Source organism: Centruroides sculpturatus, unplaced genomic scaffold, assembly GCF_000671375.1.
Source record: "Centruroides sculpturatus isolate CEXI.00-Female unplaced genomic scaffold, Cexi_2.0 scaffold167, whole genome shotgun sequence".
Lineage (NCBI taxonomy): Eukaryota > Metazoa > Arthropoda > Arachnida > Scorpiones > Buthidae > Centruroides > Centruroides sculpturatus.
The window spans coordinates 579,739-601,880 of NW_019384372.1; the positions used below are offsets into that span (position 1 = coordinate 579,739).

The 22,142-nt window shown below is 29.0% G+C and overlaps 2 protein-coding genes across 2 annotated transcripts in view; both read right to left on the reverse strand.

Moving 5' to 3' along the window:
• LOC111615272 (twitchin-like) overlaps positions 1-22,142 on the reverse strand; it is a 263,599-nt gene that overhangs the window by 197,630 nt on the left and 43,827 nt on the right. Inside the window, exons 11-14 of the mRNA XM_023356687.1 lie at positions 17,452-17,542; positions 15,554-15,774; positions 12,991-13,081; positions 7,169-7,465 (exon numbers count right to left, since the gene is read on the reverse strand). Coding sequence (XP_023212455.1) covers positions 7,169-7,465; positions 12,991-13,081; positions 15,554-15,774; positions 17,452-17,542 — 700 coding nt within the window. The remainder of the gene's footprint in view (positions 1-7,168; positions 7,466-12,990; positions 13,082-15,553; positions 15,775-17,451; positions 17,543-22,142) is intronic.
• LOC111615134 lies at positions 11,187-12,519 on the reverse strand. The gene has a single exon (XM_023356539.1). It carries the CDS (start codon positions 12,128-12,130, stop codon positions 11,309-11,311), a length of 822 nt encoding a protein of 273 aa, XP_023212307.1. The 5' UTR covers positions 12,131-12,519; the 3' UTR covers positions 11,187-11,308.

The following is a 22,142-nucleotide window of genomic DNA, read 5'->3' on the forward strand; positions in this document are numbered from 1 at the left end:
GATGATGAACAGCTAATCAGTTTAGTTACATGCTTTCTAGGTGTGAAGGCACAGAAAGATGTGAATTCACCTATGGCTGCCTAGGGCTATTTTTTACAAATGAAATTTTAGATGATGTCGTGAAGTATACAAATCAATGTATAGAAAAAATACATTCAAACTATACCCAGGAACGTGATGCGTGTGATACATTAAGGAGTGAAATGAAGGCTTTTATTAGTCTTCTCTCCATGGTGAAAACTCTTAGAACTTTGCATCTGAACTTGTATGATTTGTGGTCAAATGATGGAACTCTTTCACAACTGCATGAATATATGAAGATTGAAGTTTTTTGTCCTTTTTTCCTTTTTAACCATTAAATTTAAAACTTTACAATATTTCACACATTATGTTAAATAAAATTTAATGTTGATGTTTAATATGTTTTCTTTTAAATCACTTTCATATTAAAAAAATCTCAGATAATTCTCTTTGTTATGAAAATATAAAATAATCAGAAACAATGATTCTTATACTTTTTATGTCCTTTTTAAGAAACCTGGTCGAAACGACTGTGAGCAACCCATGAATTGTTTTTTGCGCACCCCCTTGCAGATTAAATAAAAAAACTGATCTTAAAACAAACTGCAGTTTGACAATAATAAGTTTGGTAAAATATTACCATATCTATACTGTAAAATTTTCTTTCAGACCAAAATTACATAATATTCATTAAGGTCAACTATCAGTTAACTCAATCCTTATAGACAGTCCCACAGGAGTTGATACTAATTATTTTTTGGGGGCTCCAATCTTCACAACAGTTAACACCAATTTTTTTCCACTTCACTCAAGACTCAAGACTGGTATAATTGCTAATCATTGAAAAGTGTTTAAACATATTTGACTAAAATGAATAATCTTAAGTTAATCCTACTACTATTGCTAATTTCTGGAATCAAATTGAATCCAGGTCTGTTGCAGAAAACACCAACAAAGAGAGATAGACCAACTGTAAATCATCTAAAACAATTAATTAATAATGCAAAACCATCGGATTTCATACATTTACTAAACAATACTGATATACAGGGTGTAACAGAAACCTGGCTGACATCTCCAATTGATGATTTAATTAAAAATATAGAAGAATACAATATTATATCAACAACAGCTCAAAAACTATATGGCCCAGGATGTCCCTATGTAAGACTAAGTTTAATATTAAAGAAAAATATTGGAGAAGTAAAATTTATTCAAAAAGCTACTAATTATATAACAATATTAGTACAAATTACTAATCTAGACCTGAAGTTTCTAGACAAAAATTTAGTAATAATCATGTTGGTTTACATACCACTCAAACATATAGAGATACTAATAAAATCTTCACAAATTTTGAAAAATGGAAAAATATTTCCCCATATATACTAATGATAGGAGATCTAAATGCTCAAATAGCCAAAAAATGGACTTGAAATATAAAGGACCAAATATATTAATTCGAAACATATGTGAGTCTAAGGGTAAAATCTATATATATATATATATATATATATATAAAGTGGTGGTAGCCCCAAGTCTCCACTCGTGCATAGGGGTGGTTGCGTCTCGATAGCTATAAGGGTGCGGGAGATATGAGGCTGAAAGTGGTTGAAAGTGGCTTTCTATTTCGAATGTTTTGTTCGAATTTGTTCGAATTAAATTCGAACATAAAATTCGAATATTGGTTCGATTATAGAACGATCGTAAACATTCCAGAAACGTTGAAAATAGTTCGTTTGACTGGATGTGAACAGGAGACGTTCAGAAATAGAATCGGGACCAGGAAGTGTTAATATAAAGCTGCATGCAAGATTTACAGGCAGTTTTTTGTGCTTTTGCGGGAAATCAAACATATTTTTATGCTCATGTAAAAATTCTCTGGAAACGTCTGGAAACGGGAGACCTAATTCTTGCATTTTGTGAAAACGGGTAAGATTGGCTATAATGTAATTATCTTAATCTTCACTATCATTACTTTTTGCCCACAAATAAAAACCAAGCAAAGCGGGTCCTTGCAGCTAGTATATAATAAATTAGGAACTCAATTACTAAATTATACACACCAACTACAGTTATATATAGTAAATGGGAGAATAAGAAAAGATTATCCATCTGAATTTACTTGTGTAACTAATTCCAGATGTTTAGTGATTGACTTAACAATATGCTCTGAACTATTAACAGATCTGTGTATGGATATTCAAGTATTAAATTGTGACTTAGCAGACCATTTTCCAGTAAGAACTACTATCAAAGTAGCAAAAAATCATGTTTATAAAAATAAATATGTACTGTACCTTAACCAAACAACTTATGACGACTATCAACAAATCAATTACAAATAAGTGAAAGAATAAAATATATCTCAAATACAGTGGGTGATTGGTTAACGAACAGTTTGGTTAACAAATAAATCGGATAATGAACACTTTCACAAAAACTTTTATGTTTGGACAACAAACACCTCACAGAACAAACACAAGAAGTGACATAAAATAATGAATACCGATTGGTCTTCCCTTGTCTTCAGACAACAATTCGAAACTTTTTGGAGCATGGGAGACATCGACATCGACGCTCAACCCGATATATACTGATTGAATAGTATTCCTCAGAACTTTGAAACTCTCCCTTGTAATTTCAGCCTTTTATTTTTCTGACAGAAACAATTCTTTTATAGTAGTCATGAGAGTGGGTTTTTATTTTTGAAAGGTGAGAGTATAATAGTAGAGAGTGGGCAGATGTCTGATGTTGCTCGGCAGTAAGGCTTGAACAGGTCTACAGTAAGCCACAGTTCAATCTTATCTAAGAAACTTACTGTATAATCAAGAAGACTCAAGCAGCTAAAGGAGTAACAAAAATCACATCCGAGAAATAAAGAACATTGAAAAGCTCATAATGGAACCTGAAACTGATCTGACGACAGAAAAACGCCAAGAACTCTTGAATGAAGAACACCAAGAAACTTGGCAAGATATGTTTTCTTCTGAAAAAGAGGATTAATGCCAATATCTGCTATTAAACATCTTTTGAAGAAGTGGGAGGATGTCAGAACAATGGTCTTAGAATGACATCCAAACCAGGTTGAGGTTTATAGGCTTGAGGATCTCTACAATTACAATGCTATTAATTACTTCTGAAAAATCCCAAAGAAGAGAGAAAAGCAACAGACATTAGACAGATTCTTTAACCCCAACCACAAACGGAAAAAACATGATTCATGAAAATGCAAGGCTGTGTTTTTGTTAGTCATGTTTTTCCTGTTTGTTATATTTTTATTTTTTATTTTTATTTATATTATTTTATGATATTATTTTATATCGTATTTTTATTATTACATATAAATAAATAAACATAGTAAGAAAGTATATATTTTTTATTTTTTGGGGTCTCCAGAATGAATTAATCAAATTCCCATAAAAACCTATGGTAAATCAATAATTGGTTAACGAACAATTTGGATAACAAAAAAAGTCTTGGAATGGATTATGTTCGTTAACCAATCACCCACTGTACTGGACTAGAAGATGGAATCTTATAATATAATCAAGATGGGTTGATAATGATAATAATAATAATAAGTGCAGAGCTCAAATGGTTAGGAGTTGACAGTTGAAATTTGGTACAGTTAGGGTATGTCATGAGAACATACACTAAGAAGGAATTTTTCAAAATTCCCACCGCAGGGCAGAGGGAGAGGGTTAAGGATTACCCCGTAGAACTCAGCTTCTACTGTACTACTTTAGATGCCTTTTTTGCATTTATGCAGGAAATTGAACATATTTTTAGACCATTCGAAAAATTCTCAACAAAGTTTAGTGTTCCATCATATAAAAGGTTACCACGGGGAGCACATGTGCATAAGTTCGCTTTATTCAAACTCTTCATCTTAATGTTCAATTTTATATTTATGAATGATTCTAGAAGATCCAGCTTATTTTTCGAATTTAGTAAATCTGAAGAAAAACCCAGAAAAAATTACAAAAATGTTTATTATTCACATCACTTAGTGATACTATGCACCAGTTAGTGGTTGCAGTGAGTCTTAATTATCGTTATCCAGTTTTATTAGTGTGGTAAGCATTAATTTAATTATCAGTGTGGTAAGCATATATCTAAAAATTTTCTAACTAGTCTCATAAGAGGGGGGTACCTAATTCTTGCACTCAGTGAAAATGGGTAAAATTGGCTATAATCTAATAATCTTAATCTTTGCTATCTTTACTTTTTGTCCAAGCAATACCAGGCTCATCCGTTAGTTGAAATATATTCTCAATTGGAAAATACAATAAAAAAATTTATAAAAATGCAAAAGTTAAACAATACAAAATTTCATATATTTAAAAAGCCTTGGTTTGACTGTTATATTTTAAAATTTAAGAAAAACAAAGCCTTATTACAATTCAGAAAATCTTATATAAACAAAACATTTAATAATTACAAAAAACTAAAAACAATTTATTTTAATTTATTAAAATCTAAAAAGAAAAAATATTTCAAAAATTTACAACAGTGGCTGATTATAAATAAAAATAACGATATCTTTTGGACAACAATACAAAGACTAAGGAAAAAAGACTCTGAATGACAATCGTGTATAGAAATGTTAACTTGGTCTTTTTATTTTAAAAGATTTTCGATTATTGATAAACTATCAAATTTGGAATTCACAAATCTGAATAATGAAATTTTGGATCCTACTTATGAAGAACTGGAAGCCTCAATTTGCAAATTGAAATCAAAATCTTNTATAGAAATGTTAACTTAGTCTCTTTATTTTAAAAGATTTCCGATTATTGATAAACTACCAAATTTGGAATTCACAAATCCGAATAATGAAATTTTGGATTTTCTCTTCACTTACAAAGAACTGGAAGCCTCAATTTGCAAATTGAAATCAAAATCTTCTCCAGGCACTGACTTAATTACTGCAAAATTCTTAAAATTACTGCCTCCATTAGGTAAACAATTACTACTTGATTTATTTATTTTATAATAAATTCAATTTTCTGGAATCTTGGAACATGGCTAAACTACTTATGATATACAAAAACGGAAACTGGAAAGAACCAGAGAATTATCACCCAATAGCACTTCTACTGATTATAAGAAAATGCTTTACATCAATACTAGCAGCATTTTCAATGTTGGATAAAAGAACAAAAATTGTATTCAAAATTCCAATTTGCCTTTGTTAAATCCAAGGAGACTGAATCTGCTATATTCTTTTTTAACCTCAATAGTTTCAAATTTATTTGAACTGTAAATTACTGGAACTGTAATTTTCATCTACATTTGAAAGACCTTACTACAAAAATTAATTTACTTATTGACAATGTTATCTATTTATGTTCAGCATTAAAAATTACAGATCTAAAATTAAAGACTAAAATATTTAATATGTTAATTCCTCAATTTTCTGTGCTAGCCTCATATGGGCACTTGATTCACTTTACGACTTGGAAAAATTTTACATTACTTACTTACGTAAACTGTTTAAGATCAAAAGATCAGTCCCAGGTTATGCAATAAGAGATAAATTTGTAATCTTATTTCAGATAAAGTTAATATAATAACACTACCATCAAAGAAATTACAGCTAATTTCCTTTCACTCAAAGAATTATCCCATCATGTCACCTAAAGTTGCCATTTTTAGAAACTGCTTCGTCAAAACAAACAGATATCAATTGTTTCCTTTTTTCTGAAAAGACTAATCAGGTTTTATTACAGATTAAAAAAATACTAACAATGACAATGTAAAATTTCTACATCAAATTATGCTAACTCAAATCAATGACTCAAGTTCTAATAAAAACACCTGGCAATATAAATTTAATTTTATAATTTTTTTTAATAAACTACTTCAAACATTTGGCATTTTAAGTGCAATATTTGATAATTTAGAGACTAACCGGAAATATGGTTAAACACTAATGAATGAATCAGCCTTGTCACAGTCCATAATAAAGGACCAAAATTCAATAATGAACTTGGTTTATCATCCTTGGTACTTAAATACTCTAAATATACCTACAAACTCGAACATTATAACCGCTAATACAAATATTAAACAATTATTACTTCAAATCAGACTCAACAAATACTCATTATTTGTCAACAACACTTATATAGATTTCACTAAAGAACATTGCTATTGGTGTATATCCAGTGACTTTTTCTTGTTTCATTTGTTAAAGGACTGTGAAGGATTAGTAAAATATCTTCAAGAATATGAAATTACCAAAACAATTCATACGAACCAAAACTTAAACTATAGAGCTAGGCTAGGTAACCTAACAATAAACCAAATGTATAAAATAAATAGCTTTTTTATTCAAATTACTAACGAGCTAAAATGATATGGAACTAATTGAAAATTACTGATAATTATGTACCTTATTAATCAACATATATTATGAAAAGATAAAAATTCATTTTCATAAATATTGTCATAAAATTTATGTAATCCTACCATTGGATTTAAAGAAATGTACAAAAGAATAACGGTAAAATACTACATGTAAACTTAAATGTAGTTATAAAATTAACACCAAGTAACAAGGTTCACCTTAAAACAAATAAAGTTTGTTAATAAAATAAAAAATTATTATTTGTAATTAATTTTTCATATGGCTTTTAAAAAATAGCCTTATAAATTCTAATATCTTGGTTATTAGAATTACTTCAGTTAATTAACCACTAAACTTATATATCCTCTTCCCCAATTAACTGTTCCAGATCAACTATTAAGCACAATTTATATTTTTTTAAATCTGAAAAGGTATACTTTCATATGTTGGATATAAAGTGAACTGATTATTGTATTAATTTTAAAATATTTTGATAAAATTATAAATTAAAAACTGCTAAACTTTTTATTATTATCTTCATGTAAATAAGAATTAAAATATGAACCAAATAAGAAATTTTAATTAGTCATATAAAAAGAACTGATGGTATGAGTATTTAAAATAGTGAAATTTAAGTGCTATTAGAAAAATTCCAAAATTTTAAATGTATCTTTTCTTTTATAATTTTCAAATATTTCATTTAAATTTTCATTTAAAGACTCTTTAGATATTTGGAACGATAAAAACATTTTACATCATTAATAAAACATTATTTGATAAAAAAAAAAATACCTTTTAGATCAACTTCAATTGCAGGAGATGTAACTTCTCCTTTTTCATTTTTAGCTACAAGCTTGTAACTGCCTTTATCGACAGCTGTTGGTTTATCAATTTCTAGAGCAATAGCATATTGTCCTTTTGATACTTCTTTTATGTTAACTGAATGCCGACTATCTCTTCTTACAACTGTATTTTCTTTATACCATTGAACATCTGGTTTGGCAGTAGATTGTACATAACATTCAATAACAATTGTTTTTTGTTTCTCCCGATGAATAACTTTAGGTACTTCTTTAATCACAGGAGCCACTGTTAAACAGTTCATTGTAAAATATTAGTCAAATTTTAATAAATAATAGTAAAACACTTAAAATGCATTGAAATTATTTTTAACATTAATTTTAAAAAATTCATATAACAATAAACTATTTAAAATATACAAATAACTGAAAAAAATTGTATAAAAACAAAGAATATTTTTATAATATTTTTAAAAATATACTATCATCACTGTCACTAAATCAATCATTATATTGTCATAAAATTCAAAAAGTTACTAACTTATCAGGAATGTGAAGGATTGTCATAATCAAATAACATCTGATAATATATAGTGGAAGAATAATATAAATATTTTGAAAAAAAAACTCAATTTAAAATAAAACTCTTTAAAATAAGAGTTTTTCAATTGGAGATAGAATAGTATATTCTGAAATAAAAAATATCAATTATTTAATAACTCTATAGATCCTAATATTGGAATTGTAATGATATTTTGTCATTCAATCCTACTGATGTTTAGATCTAACATTAAGCAGGCAAACACGAACAGTAACAAAAAAGAACTTTATTAGAAAAGGTTAGAACTGTCACAGACATCCTCGGGCAACACCCGGACAAAATCCAACGAACTTTCGCGCCTTTTCTTTTTTGACGTTGCCAGCCACTCTTGTTGGCAAGTGTTGCCAGACAGAGTTCGTGATCTTGGCAAGTGTTGCCAGACAGTGTTCAGGATCTCTGGCGCTGGCGGCCACAGCTACTCCCCCACCAGTGTCTGAGACACGAAACGAACGGGAAACGATACATGTCGGCCAGAGCGCGTGGTAGTTTGTCGCGTTGGGGCTCGATCTTCTGTCGTATGTTTAGTCGTCGCTGGTCTTGGCATTGGAGACGTTGGGGGTAACTGGTCCGACTCGCTCGCTGCGAGAATAAAAGCCGGTTTCAGGCGATCAATAGAAACTACAGTTTCTTTTCCCTTTATGCATAGAGTGAATGTCTTGCTACCGCGTGACACGACTTCGTAGGGTCCATCGTATGGAGGCTGCAAGGGCTTCCGTACAGCATCATTGCGGAGAAATACGTGGGAACATGAGTGCAGTTCTTTGTGGATAAATGGGTTGCGATAGGAGTGGTGCACAACAGGCACTGGTTTTAAGTTCGCCATCATCGTTCTGAGTTTTTCGACGAAAGAACATGGATTGATGTCCTGAGAACCTGGGACGAAAAATTCTCCAGGCAATCGGAGGCTGGTGCCATAGATCATTTCAGCTGCAGTAATATTGGTGTCTTCACGAAGCGCAGTTCGCAATCCTAACAAGACTGTAGGTAGTACTTCCGTCCACCTGTCAGTAGAGTGGCATTTGATGGCAGTTTTAAGTGAACGATGAAAGCGTTCAACAATGCCATTCGCAATTGGGTGGTATGCTGTTGTCCTAACTCTTTTGGCACCAAGAAGTTGAGTGAGGGATTTGAATAGGCTAGACTCGAATTGACGTCCTTGGTCAGATGTTATTTGGGCAGGCACTCCAAAGCGAGATATCCAACCTGAATATAAGGCTGAAGCTACTGTTTCAGCCGCTATATCTGGCAACGGGATTGCCTCAGGCCAACGAGAAAATCTATCGATGATTGTGAGGCAGTATGTTGAGCCGTTGGAAGGTGGCAATGGACCAACAATATCAATATGAATGTTTAAAAATCTAGCGTCTGGAATAGGAAAGGTTCCCAAAGGGCTAGCGACATGTCTCTGGATTTTCGACCGCTGACAAGAAATGCAGGTGCGAGACCATGTCTGGCAGTCTTTACTGATGGACGGCCAAACAAATTTTGCTTTTACCAATCTGGTTGAGCCCCTTACACCTGGATGGGACAGGTTATGGACAGTGTTGAAAGCAGTGCGACGATAATTAGGTGGAATGTATGGACGAATGCGACCTGTCGATACATCACAGTAAATTTCGACATCACTATCAGGAAGTTTAAACTTCTTAAGTACAAGTGATGAGTCACTTGAAGTCAGGAGAGACTGGAGCTCAGGATCTTGCTGTTGGTCTTTTGCAATTTTGCTATAATCTATAGATGGGCTACTAATTGATTCAATACGGGAGAGAGCATCAGCTGGAACATTATCGATTCCCTTTATGTGTCTGATGTCTGTCGAGAATTGTCCTATAAAGTCGAGATGTCTCAACTGACGGGGTGTACATTTGTCGTGTCGTTGCTGGAAAGCAAACGTCAATGGTTTATGGTCTGTGTAAATGGTGAACTGTCGTGCTTCCAGCATAAATCGGAAATGTTTCACAGCCAAATACACAGCCAGAAGTTCTCGGTCGTATGCAGAATACTGACGCTGAGAGTTACTCAGCTTGCGGGAAAAGAACGCCAGTGGCTGGAGACCTTGTGCTGTAACTTGATGAAGGGCAGCGCCCACAGCAGAATCAGATGCATCGACGTGAAGTGCAAGGGTAGCACTTGGTGAAGGATGGTGTAGTAAGGTGGCTTCTGCTAATTGTGATTTACATGACTCAAATGCCTGAATAGAATTGTCAGTCCATTTAATCTCACGTTGGTCGTTTTTCTTTGCTCCTTTAAGTAGGTCGTGCAAAGGAGCTTGGTGATGGGCCGCATTGGGTAGGAACCTACGATAGAAGTTCAAGATGCCCAAGAACCTTCTCAGTTGTTTGAGGGTCTGTGGTCGCTTCTGTTGAGTTACGGCAGATACACGTTCCGGAAGTGGCATAATGCCGTGGGGAGACACCATGTATCCTAAGAATGATACATGTGAGGCAGCAAAAGTACACTTGGATGCATTGATTTGCAGACCGTACTTGTCTAGGCGTTGAAACACTTGCCGCATGTGCATCTTATGTTCCTCCCACGAAGTGCTAGCGATGAGGATGTCATCTAGGTATGAAAAGCAGAAGTTTAGGCCTCGCAGAACTTCATGCATGAATCGTTGAAATGATTGGGCTGCATTGCAGAGACCAAAAGGGAGGAAAATGAATTCAAATAGCCCAAATGGCGTCGTAATGGCTGTCTTTGGCACATCATCTGGGTTAACTGGTATATGATGGAAGGCCCTAACCAAATCGATCTTGGAAAATATTCGAGCTCCGTGTAGATTTTGACCAAAATCGTGGATGTGTGGCACTGGATAGTGATCGGGAACAGTTATCCTATTCAGGGCACGGTAGTCTCCCGTAGGTCTCCAATCGTTACGGCCCTTCGGCACCATATGGAGGGGAGAAGCCCAGTTGGACTTTGATGGTCTGCATATACCTAGCTCCATCATGTGCTGGAATTCTTGCTTTGCTACTTGCAGTTGAGCCGGGTGCAATCTACGAGGTTTAGCAAATACGGGTGGACCGTGTGTCTCGATATAATGCACTGTGTTGTGCCTGACCTTATCTGAAAACGGTCGAGGACGAGTGAGATGTGGAAAGTCCTTGAGGATATCCTGCATTGGGGAATTGCTGATTATAGTTTTGACTGAAGTAGGTGGTCCTGTATAATATCTTCCTCGTGTAGTAAGGGAAGTCAGGGGGTCAACCAGTAATCTGTTTCTGATGTCGAGAATGAGTCCAAAGTTGGCCAAAAAGTCTGCACCGATTATAGGCTTCTGCACATCAGCTATGGTGAATTCCCATCTGAAAGAACGTCTTAAGTTGAGGTCAAGTTCTAGCACTTTTGTTCCATACGTCGAGATTTTAGAGTCGTTGGCAGCATACAATTCAACCTTTGTAGGCTGATTCTTAGTGCGGTTGGGAATGATCGATAAATCTGCTCCAGAATCAATTAAGAAATTTAGGCCAGTTTTGTTGTCATACACAAACAAACGGCTATATTTAGGAGCCAGACTGGACCCACAGGCCGTTACTGCGGCTGGCTGCTCTCGTTTCCCTGATCAGCAGTTCGATTAAAGGAACACGGCGAACGACATTTCCAAGCAGCTGATCCAAACTTACTGTGGTAGTAACAATATCCCTGACGACTGAGGCTTCTTCCCCGAGAGCGTGAACTAACGCGGTGCCTCGAATTCGGGTTATGTCGGTTTCTCTCTCTACTACGATAACGGGGACGAGCAGTACGCGATACATTAAGTTCTGCAACCTTCTTTGTGAGTTCTAAAATCTGCAGTTCAAGGTTTTTGATTACGGGATTTTCGTCTTTCAAGTTGATGCTGGCCAGTTGGGTTGGTTCTGTAAGTTCAGCAACCTTGTCAGCAAGGATGGCTAGCTTGTCTAGTTCATCACTGCTAACAGCCAATACGGTCTGAATATTTTTGGGGAGACGTTGGAGCCACAAGTTTCTAAGAAATTCTTCGGTAATTTTGCCCGCTGAAAGCTCCCTCATTTTACGGAGTAAAACGCTGGGTTTCTGATCCCCTAACGCCAGATCTTCAAGCAGAATTTTAGCCTCTTTAGCAGCGGAGTTCTGGAAAATTTCGAGGAGTCGATCTTTAAGTTTAGAAAACGGAGCCTCGGCTGGACGGTCAAATACTAAGTCACTAACATTAGATAGAATCTCCGCGTCCAGGGAATTGATTAAATAGTTGTACTTAGTGTTCTCACTTGTAATCCGATTAATGGCAAAAGCCGCGTCTAGCTGCACAAAAAATAATTTGATGTTGGTTTTAGTAAAGATAGGCATTTTTGCCTGTACACGTCCGATTTCCAACTCGTTCTGTTCCGCCATTCCGGGCGCTTAACTATGCGGCTACAAAGAAAGCGGGATAGTCTTGGATAAAGCTTAGCCTGAGTCACGTACTCCTAGTCTTCGGTAAGATTTACCCACCGTCTTCCTATCGAATTTACGATTTAGAAACTGATCATACCTGCATATCCTGTTAAAAAAGTTCCATCATAGACACAGAGTTGTTCGCTATCCAATTCAGTCGAAAGTCCAGGTAGTTCATTAATCGGATCACGTTCGGGTCACCACTTTGTCATTCAATCCTACTGATGTTTAGATCTAACATTAAGCAGGCAAACACGAACAGTAACAAAAAAGAACTTTATTAGAAAAGGTTAGAACTGTCACAGACATCCTCGGGCAACACCCGGACAAAATCCAACGAACTTTCGCGCCTTTTCTTTTTTGACGTTGCCAGCCACTCTTGTTGGCAAGTGTTGCCAGACAGAGTTCGTGATCGTGGCAAGTGTTGCCAGTGTTCAGGATCTCTGGCGCTGGCGGCCACAATATATTTTGTCAAGGTGGTAATTATTTTTATATTTAAGTAATTTCCTACTGAAATGTGAAATCTCTAATTTTATAATAAAGTAACACTACTGTTATACTTTAATTATTTGCTGTTGTACATTACTATTACAAGAATTTTTTAAATATGAAATAAAATATTAATTTTTAATAAGTGTTTAGTAAGTAATTGTCAAAGTACTCATCTCTTTTCTAAAAAAGAAAATAAATGTTTCTCATTAATGCTATATTAGACATATATTTTTAATACATTTATTTATAGTATATTTTAATTTATTAATAATTTTCTATTTATTAAAATAACAACTTTATTTATTACACAAAACTTTTTTACTTACATTCAATATTCAATGTGAGATTGGCATTGCTCTCTCCTGCTATATTTTTACAGTTACATCTATAGATTCCAGCATCATCCAATTCAGGATTCTAAAATAATGAGTACAATAATTAACACATGTAAATAAAACTTTGTCATTTTAAAATAATTTAAAAGTGCTTTATTTTTATAGTACAGTATAAAAAAGAAAATATATACATGGTTATCTAATTCATTATTAAAAAGAATACATAACATTGTAAATATTAATATTAAACATTTTCCAACTAGAAAAACAAATATTTAGAGGAAATAAAATTTGTTTAAATCTAGATAAGAATCATCTTACATTATTCAAATTTATATCAAATGAATACTGTGATCAATTATGTTATTGAGATATTTTCATTTTGTCTTTGTATGACATGACCAACAGGTCATAAAAAAACCATTTTTTTTTTAATATAAACAATAATCAATCCATAAACTGACTTTACAAATGTTAAAATTTTTTCAAAAACTATTTAGTATAATTCTTTATTTTAAAAAATTATTAATAATAGAAAATAAATCTTCAAAACTTTAAATTTTAGTTTTAAATATTTTATGACCTCATAGATTTTAAAACACTACAAATAATTTTTATTCTTTTCTCATTTTACTTGTTCTTTACTTCAGTATGAATAACAGATATATTTAAAATAATTTATTCATGTACAGTAGATCCCCCTATAACATGGGTTCATATATCACAGCAAAAAAATTGTAACCGTATTCGTATAAAGACGCTAAAAGAGACTCGTAAAATGCGGTAAAATGTCATCGCCAACTCGTGTCGCAATAGGATTGGTCGAATCTGGACCAATAGTGGACGAGCAGCCGAACCACTTACACCCTACAAAGAGTTTAGGCAGGTAAGTTGAGTTTACTATCATCTGTACAGTATATAAATTAGGTACTGTAAGTCTAATACAATACTGTAATTTTATACATTTCTTGTGAAAAACACATTTCTTATTCAACAACCATAAAAATTATTTCTATTAATGATGTCTCCAAAGTTCAGCGAATTTTTCGTAGAAAAATAACTTATTAGAAAACGTGCCTGCCATTTGGTGCACTGCTCCACGATGAAAACAAGCTTAAGCAATGGCGTCAAACAGTGCACACTCAGTAAGTAATTCTACAATTTTTTGTTTATAGCATAGTTTATATGGATTATTCCCAAAAAATTATACATGTTTTGGAAATGTTGAGTCAAATTAGTCTAAAATCGATTAATTTTATGGACGAAAACCTTTCAAACAGCCATAGTCTGTAAACTGCACACATGCCGGGCTGTGATTGGCTCATGTATTTAAGGATTCCTACAACGCAAAATTCTTATAAAGTGGAACGTATCTACCGCGTTATAGTGGGGTCAACTGTATTCCGAAATATGAAATGTTATATATTAATATATGCCAAAAAATATGTTTTAAAATAAAAATACAATTTTTTTTTAAACTAACAAAACATTAACTAAGTTTATCAAATCTTTATTTATAACTACAAATTTTGATGCACAGAATACATTTTATTTACAGCACATGTAAATATTTATCATATAGTATCCAATAAAACTATTAAAAAAAATGTCAGCTTTAAATCTTGTTTTGTTTATGACTATATGCAAATATCTAATGAAACTTTAATTAATCTATTATCATATGTTAGATGTTTTTTTAATTTAATTCCTTTCTAAAAAAAATATTGATAAAACTAATCAAAAGTTTGAAATTATGTTTGTTTATTTTTAGCTTTATTTTTATTTTGAAAAATTAAACATTATTATGCAATTTAATTAAATTTCAATTTATTAGCTTTGTCATAGATAATAAAGCATAAAAAAAACCAGTGAAAGTAAACTATTTATTATTTAAGTATAAATCCTGACATTACATTTATTTTACAATAGTGTCTTATATATTTAAGCATAACATACTAACATATAATATTTAATATCTGAAGGAAAACAAATGCAAAAAATTTTTTAAAGTAAATATTTGTAAGGAAAGAAAATTTTAAAATATGATTTTATGCAAACTGCACTATTAATATTGAAACAGATGTAATAATCCAATTAATCATGAGATAAATTATAGCAATTATACTTTCATTCTGATCTTAATGCTTCTAAAAATATTTATGCACTTTATCTTATATTTATATTAGATAAAAATGGAGCCTATAAAGTCTATAATCAAAGTATTAAAATATTTTCATATTTTTATTATTTAAAAATATATCATTTCATAACTACAGATATATTTTGCTCATATATGAATATTTGTCATGTAATATCCAATGAAATTATGATGTTCACATTAATCCTGTACTTTAAAAACTTTAATATCAGTAAGGGTAATTAGAGATTAAAATATTAGAAAATATTTTAATTCATATTTTTTATCTTCTTTCTTAATTAACCTATGTCATACTGTTGTTATCTAAGAAAAATGAAATGAAGTTTACTTATCCCATATAGTTCATTTCACTATTTTAAAAAATTTGATATCTGAATAAACAAAATATGAACTTACCTTTAACTCTAATCTAATTATATATACATTTTTTTCTTCTATTATTGTTTGTTTTATCCTAATTGTTTCTTTGATAATTGTAGTCTCTCTATACCAAACAACATCAGGTTTAGGTTTAGCTCGAACCTTACATTCCATGATAATGCGTTTTCCTCCATCTTCAGGAATGATTTTTGGCTTTTCAACAAAAGAAGGTGCATCACCTTCTGGTGCTGCTGCACCTGAATATAATTTAATAAAATAATTACATTAAGAAAATCTATTATCTGCTTTTGTTATACAATAAAATAATTTATGTTTCATATAAAACTTTCAAATATATAAATAAGAAAACATTTATATAGAAAACAGATGATCAAAAAGACTGTTGAATCTTTTTGGACCATTTTTAAGCTAAATTTACAATTATTAATAAGATATTTTAAGTTTAATTAAAGGTTGGCAGTTTTGATTTATATATATGTATATAAATAAATTGTGTTAAAATTTAATTTTACATTATGTAAATTATTTAAAGTATATTCACTTGATACATAATAAAAAATAAAAACTAAATATGAATAACGTTCTTACTATTCCATTCTTAAATAAATTTAAGATAATTGGATCACAAATATGTGTATACATAATTTTTTAAAATTTAATGATTGCTTAAAATTCTGAAACTATGGAAAAAATTCAAATAATTCAAACAAGAATGTAATTCTTTAATAGCTTTTATGAATTTTTTCACATAACTTGATATATCCTTATCTATTCAAAAAATATTTTAGAAAATAATAACTGTAAACAGTTTTTCAAAATTATAAACATGTAAATTTAAGAATAATATAAGTATTTATAGTCTCTCAGGTATTACAATAAATTAAAAAAATAATTACAAATATTCAGACACACCATTATTAATACTGTTCAAATTCTCAGTCTTATTTAAAAAGAAATTCTATCTACAATTAAAACTAATAAAATATAAGAAAACTAAAATTAGAAACTAAAGAAAACATTTTAAAAATTTTATAAATAATTAAAGTAAATATCATTTATATTACTTCATTATAAATTAATAAATGCTAATTTTATACAGCTACTAACTGGAAATTAGAAATATTAAATATATAGTCCCTTAGATGAGAATATAATAAAATACAAAAAACAAAGAATTTTAAAGGAAAAATATTAGAATCAAAACTATGCCATAATAATATGGGAAAAAATTATTTTAAAAAATTAAAAGTAAAATGATCAATGAATTCAAAACTATCTAATCGTTTTTTTTTTTTTTTTTACTTGAAAAATATGTTATTTGTAACTAAAGTTAAAAAGAAATAATTATTATGAATTATAAAAAATATTCACAGTTTAAATTTAAAAACTACAGTATACACACATACTGTATTTTAAAAAAATGTTTTAAAATATTGATAATACATAGTAGATTATTGATGTAATATAGCAGCTTCAAATAAATTTGGATTAAAATAATGTATAGTAGCTTCTTAAAACTGGATATCTGTAATCACTATACCACAAATACCTTTAAAATTCACTACAACGTTTAATTGAACAGCAAGAAATATATCTTTTTCATATATCTCATCAATGAGATGTATTTCTCACTGTTTAATTAATTGTTGTACTGGATTTTAAAGGTATTTGTGGTGTTATAGTGATTAAAATAATGAATCAGCATTCTTAAACACTAATTTTATTAACACTAAAGATTTTAGTTCTTTACTAACAAACATAAATTTACATTAAAAATATTTTTGGCTAATTAAATATTAATTAAATTAGCCAAAACGTTTGTTTTGGTATAAATGTTATCTTGGATAGTAAAGGTTAGTTTTAAGTTGTATTCATCCAGTAATCTTTTCTATTATTAAGAAAAATAAACTTACCTTCTATATTAAGGTTCAAATTTGCATTGATTTCTCCATGCTCATTTTTAATATTACATTTATATGTTCCACCATCTCCTTTACCTGGGTCCTATAAAAAAACAAAAAAACTTTATTTAAAAGTCTTTCAAAAAATTGATAAAGAATCAATTTAAAAAAAGAAATTTTCAATGAAACAGATATAAAAATAAAAATAGTTGTATTATTAAAGTCTTAGTCTCTGATTTATTACGAATATTAGAAAAAAAAAAAAAAAAAGAGANTTCTTCTTAAATTATAAAGTATTTAATAAAAATTACAATTGGTTTAATTTTATAATTAACTAGTTCATTAATTGTGAATTAAATAAATATTAAATTCCTTCATTATATTGGCTAAGAATATTTATTTAAGTTTTTAAATTTTACAATATATATAGTTTACTTTTATTAACCAGTAAATCTTTAAACTAAACTTTTTATAAATTATTGATATTGCAAATATGTTCTCAATGCAACTCAATATATTTTCAGATAAACCAAGCAGCAGATTCATCAAATATAAATGTATGAATTATATGAATATATATGATAATTTAACTTTCTTCTGATTATGTCTAATTTTAATCAAAACAAGCCAAATTAATTTTATAATATATCATTAAAATTATACATTGAATAAATCTAATGTTTGATATGTTATAAATATAAAAATAATTATTAAAAAATATTAAACAAATAAGATATTAATAATATAATTATATTTTTAGCATATATAATTATATACTTTTTATATAAAAAGTAATAATTATATAAAAATTATAAAAAGAAATGGACATGTTTACATTTCTCTTCTCCAACATTACATTAAACCTTTGAAATTAAATTTTAGATATCATTTTCTTTTTATTAAAATAACAGTTTATTATATAACAAAATTCAAAACTGAAGATGCTTGTATCAATGTCCATCATTAGATACTGTATAAGGTTATAAAGCAGGACTATTTTTATGGCTGGAACAAGCTGATATGCCATACCAGCAGATAGTATAAAAAGTATTGATAGCTGGTATGTAATACTTTCTGCTGCTCAGTAAAAACAACTCTATATGGTCAGTTACCACATATACATACTAGAAGTAATTTTTGTTTAGAAAAAGAGCACTGGTTATAAGGCATATATGTAATGATTCATACTGATTTAATAATAAGATTTTTGTTATTCAAAAAATATTTTTCAAGAATATGTTTTATTTAATACATACAGTAATTCAATTTTCCTAAAATATACATATTTAGAAAATAAATTTATATAAACTGTTTATTTGATTCATGAAATGAAAGCTTTACCATAAAAATATCTGTTCAGCAAATTTCTGGAAGGCAGCAATAAAACTTGTATCTAAAAATATCTTGTTATCTGATACAACTGCAAGTTCTTACATGTTATCAATGTTAGTCAGAAAATGGAATAAAGTAGATATTTCTAAATGTGATTTATTTTAATATTTGCTTTATGACAAGTAAATATAGACAGCTATACAAAATTAACTTTATTCACTTCTATTTATAAGAAAGGCTATAATTCTACAGTTTTCATCCTCTATCACCTAAATTTTGTAAATTTGCTTTTAAACTTTTTATTTATAATTTATCAGTCATAAATTCTAAATTTTCATTTATGTTCAGAATCTAAATTTAGATATCCTTAATGTTACTAAGTAATTTGAAAATTTCAGTTTCTTTAAATAATTATCTTCATATGTATATATATGATATATAAGCAAACAATTGAACTTTATTATTCATATTTTTTAAACAAAGAATTCAATTTGTGATGATTTGACAGCAGACTGTAACTTGTGATTTGCAAATGTTATGCTTTGAAGATTGAGTAATATTTTGTTTTTGTATATATATAACAAACAAAATATATAAAAAATATATATTGTTATATATATATATATATACACAAAAACAAAATATTACTCAATCTTCAAAGCATCACATTTGCAAATCACAAGTTACAGTCTGCTGTCAAATCATCACAAAATGAATTCTTTGTTTAAAAAATATGAATAATAAAGTTCAATTGTTTGCTTATGTAATACATAGAATAAATATCTCACTTTGCTGTAGTAATTAGAACAGTTATAGTATTAATAACTTATATGCTTTTCATCAATGAATAAATTAAAACCAAAAATATTTACAATGGAATTTAAAATAATTTGAATAAAATATAATCTCAAAAAAGAAGAAAATCATTAGAAAAAGAATATCAATAAATACTGATTATAAATATAAAATAATATTTTATATTATTATAAATCCATAAAGCATCTATTTTTACTGATATTAAATAAATAGATTTGGCCATTTTTAGTAGCATTTCTTGTATAAAAATTATTACAGATGAATTAGTATTGCAAATGTTTGACAAATGTAAAAGTAACAACATTATTCTACATTACAGAATGTTGATAATTATCAAGTGGTCTTAAATTACAGGTGTATCAGAACTTCAAATATATTTTTGGCTATAGATTCTCTTGCCAGCTGTAGCAAATTACCAAAACTAGAATAATTATACTGTAATGCTGCTAAACCATGAATAAAAAATTTAAATTATCTTTAGCATAATTAACTTACCTTGAAATTATAATAGTATTATTAAAATTATTACAAAATTAGAGTATTATAAATTTATCAAATGTTTATGATTGAGAAATTTATAATAATGAAAAGCATATCAGCTGTCTCTTAGAACATTTGAAATTCAAATTCTGAAATAAAAATAAAAAAAACCAAAATCATATAAAATATGAGAAAAATTATTAACCAGATAATATGATTAATGGGCTGTTTAGTGAAGGATGCTGGTTGAATCTATTACTTGGCAATTGCCTTATTTTATTATGTTTGAATTAGCAGTTTAATTTACAATTTCTCCTAACTCTTGATTACATACATTCAGGGTCAAAAACTTTATCCACATGACACAATTGGCAAACATAGATAAAAGCATATGCATGTTTTTAGTTATGCTGCCAAGGTAAATAGATTAACTATAGTTATTTGTAAAAGTGCTTAACGGATAATGTTTAATTGAATTTAATAGTACTGTACTAATGTAAATAATAAATTTTTTTTGTAAATGTTTAGTCAGATAACAAATATAAATAAAATTAGCAAAACTATATTTTTTAAAAATATTTACTCATAAGTATATCTTCATTTAATTTTTGAAATTAAATTATAATTAAATTTTTCTACATTAACAATTATTTCATTTATCATCATCCTAAATTAATTTAAATAAAATATATAAAAATTATTAATAAAGGGCAAATGATAAATAAATATTGTATATATGTTCTAACTTTTTCAATATAACCTGTTATCAGGTTATATCCACAATTTTACAAATTATATTAAATAAATTAAATTTATGATGTAATGGCCAACTATAATATCTGGATGTTTGTTTAGAATGTCAAAAAGAAAATTCAATTACACACCTACTAAAAAGTAAAATTTTAAATTATTGAGGAAAAAATATTTTATAGATATGTTACTAGAGAATGACTAGTATGTAGTTTTGTCTAGATCTTCAGTATACAAATATGTAACATTTGTAAAAACTATCTTTTCTTTGTTAGAGCAATCTTCTAACTAATGTATGAAAAAAAAATCTGTAGTATTTAACATTTAAATTTATACTAATTGTTTTGTTCTTTTCATAATTTTGATTGTATTTTGTATTTCTCCCCAGATAAGGAAGATTTCCTGCATATCTTAAAAATAAATAAATAAATAATTTTATTTCTTGTTGTTAAAAAGCATTTCTAAAATAATATTTACTAATATAAATAGTATTTAAAACAATATAATTAAATATAGTTTTAGACGCAATTAAATATAAAATAAATAAATAAAAAACAAAATGACTTATTAAACACTATTTATCCATATTAATGATGATCAAAAGTAATGTCAAATCTTAATTACTTTCCAATATTTTCTTTTCATTTGATATAGTAATTTTTACAAATCAACTAGACAAATCATTAACTTCATTAAAAAATTATTTTCTGCATTTTTTTCTTTAAATATATTTATAAACATCAAAATACCTTTAACAATGAGATTAATGGAAATCACTTAAAATTATATTTGAAAAAAGGAAAATATTTAAGAAAAAACTTAAAGTTTAAGTAAGATTCTTAAACTTTAGTATAGTAATCTTAAACTAACTAAACTTTCTTATCTTTAATTATAATCTCAAAATTTATTTTTAGATAATTCCTTTATCATTCTGAAATTAATATAATTAGATAAAAATATTATGGTATTTAAATTTTTAATTTTTTTATTAGGAATGTATGAAAGAAAATTCTTGATTCTTACTCAAAAGTACAAAAAACTTAATATAATCATTATAACATAGAAATCACTCATATAAAGCCACTCCTCACTTAACAACTTATCTATTTAATGACCATCAGAGTAATGACCAGTTCTCCAATGTGGGGAATACCTTTTTTTCAGTCTAAGTCTCAGGAATTTCCTTTCATAGTCTAGTCTCAATCCCACAGTCAATCAGTATTTACTACACAAAGCATTCACAATCTCAAGACTACATATCTCATTAATAAATTTGTACATTATTGTGCATTCTATGGTATAAGATGCCAACAAAATGAAAGAGC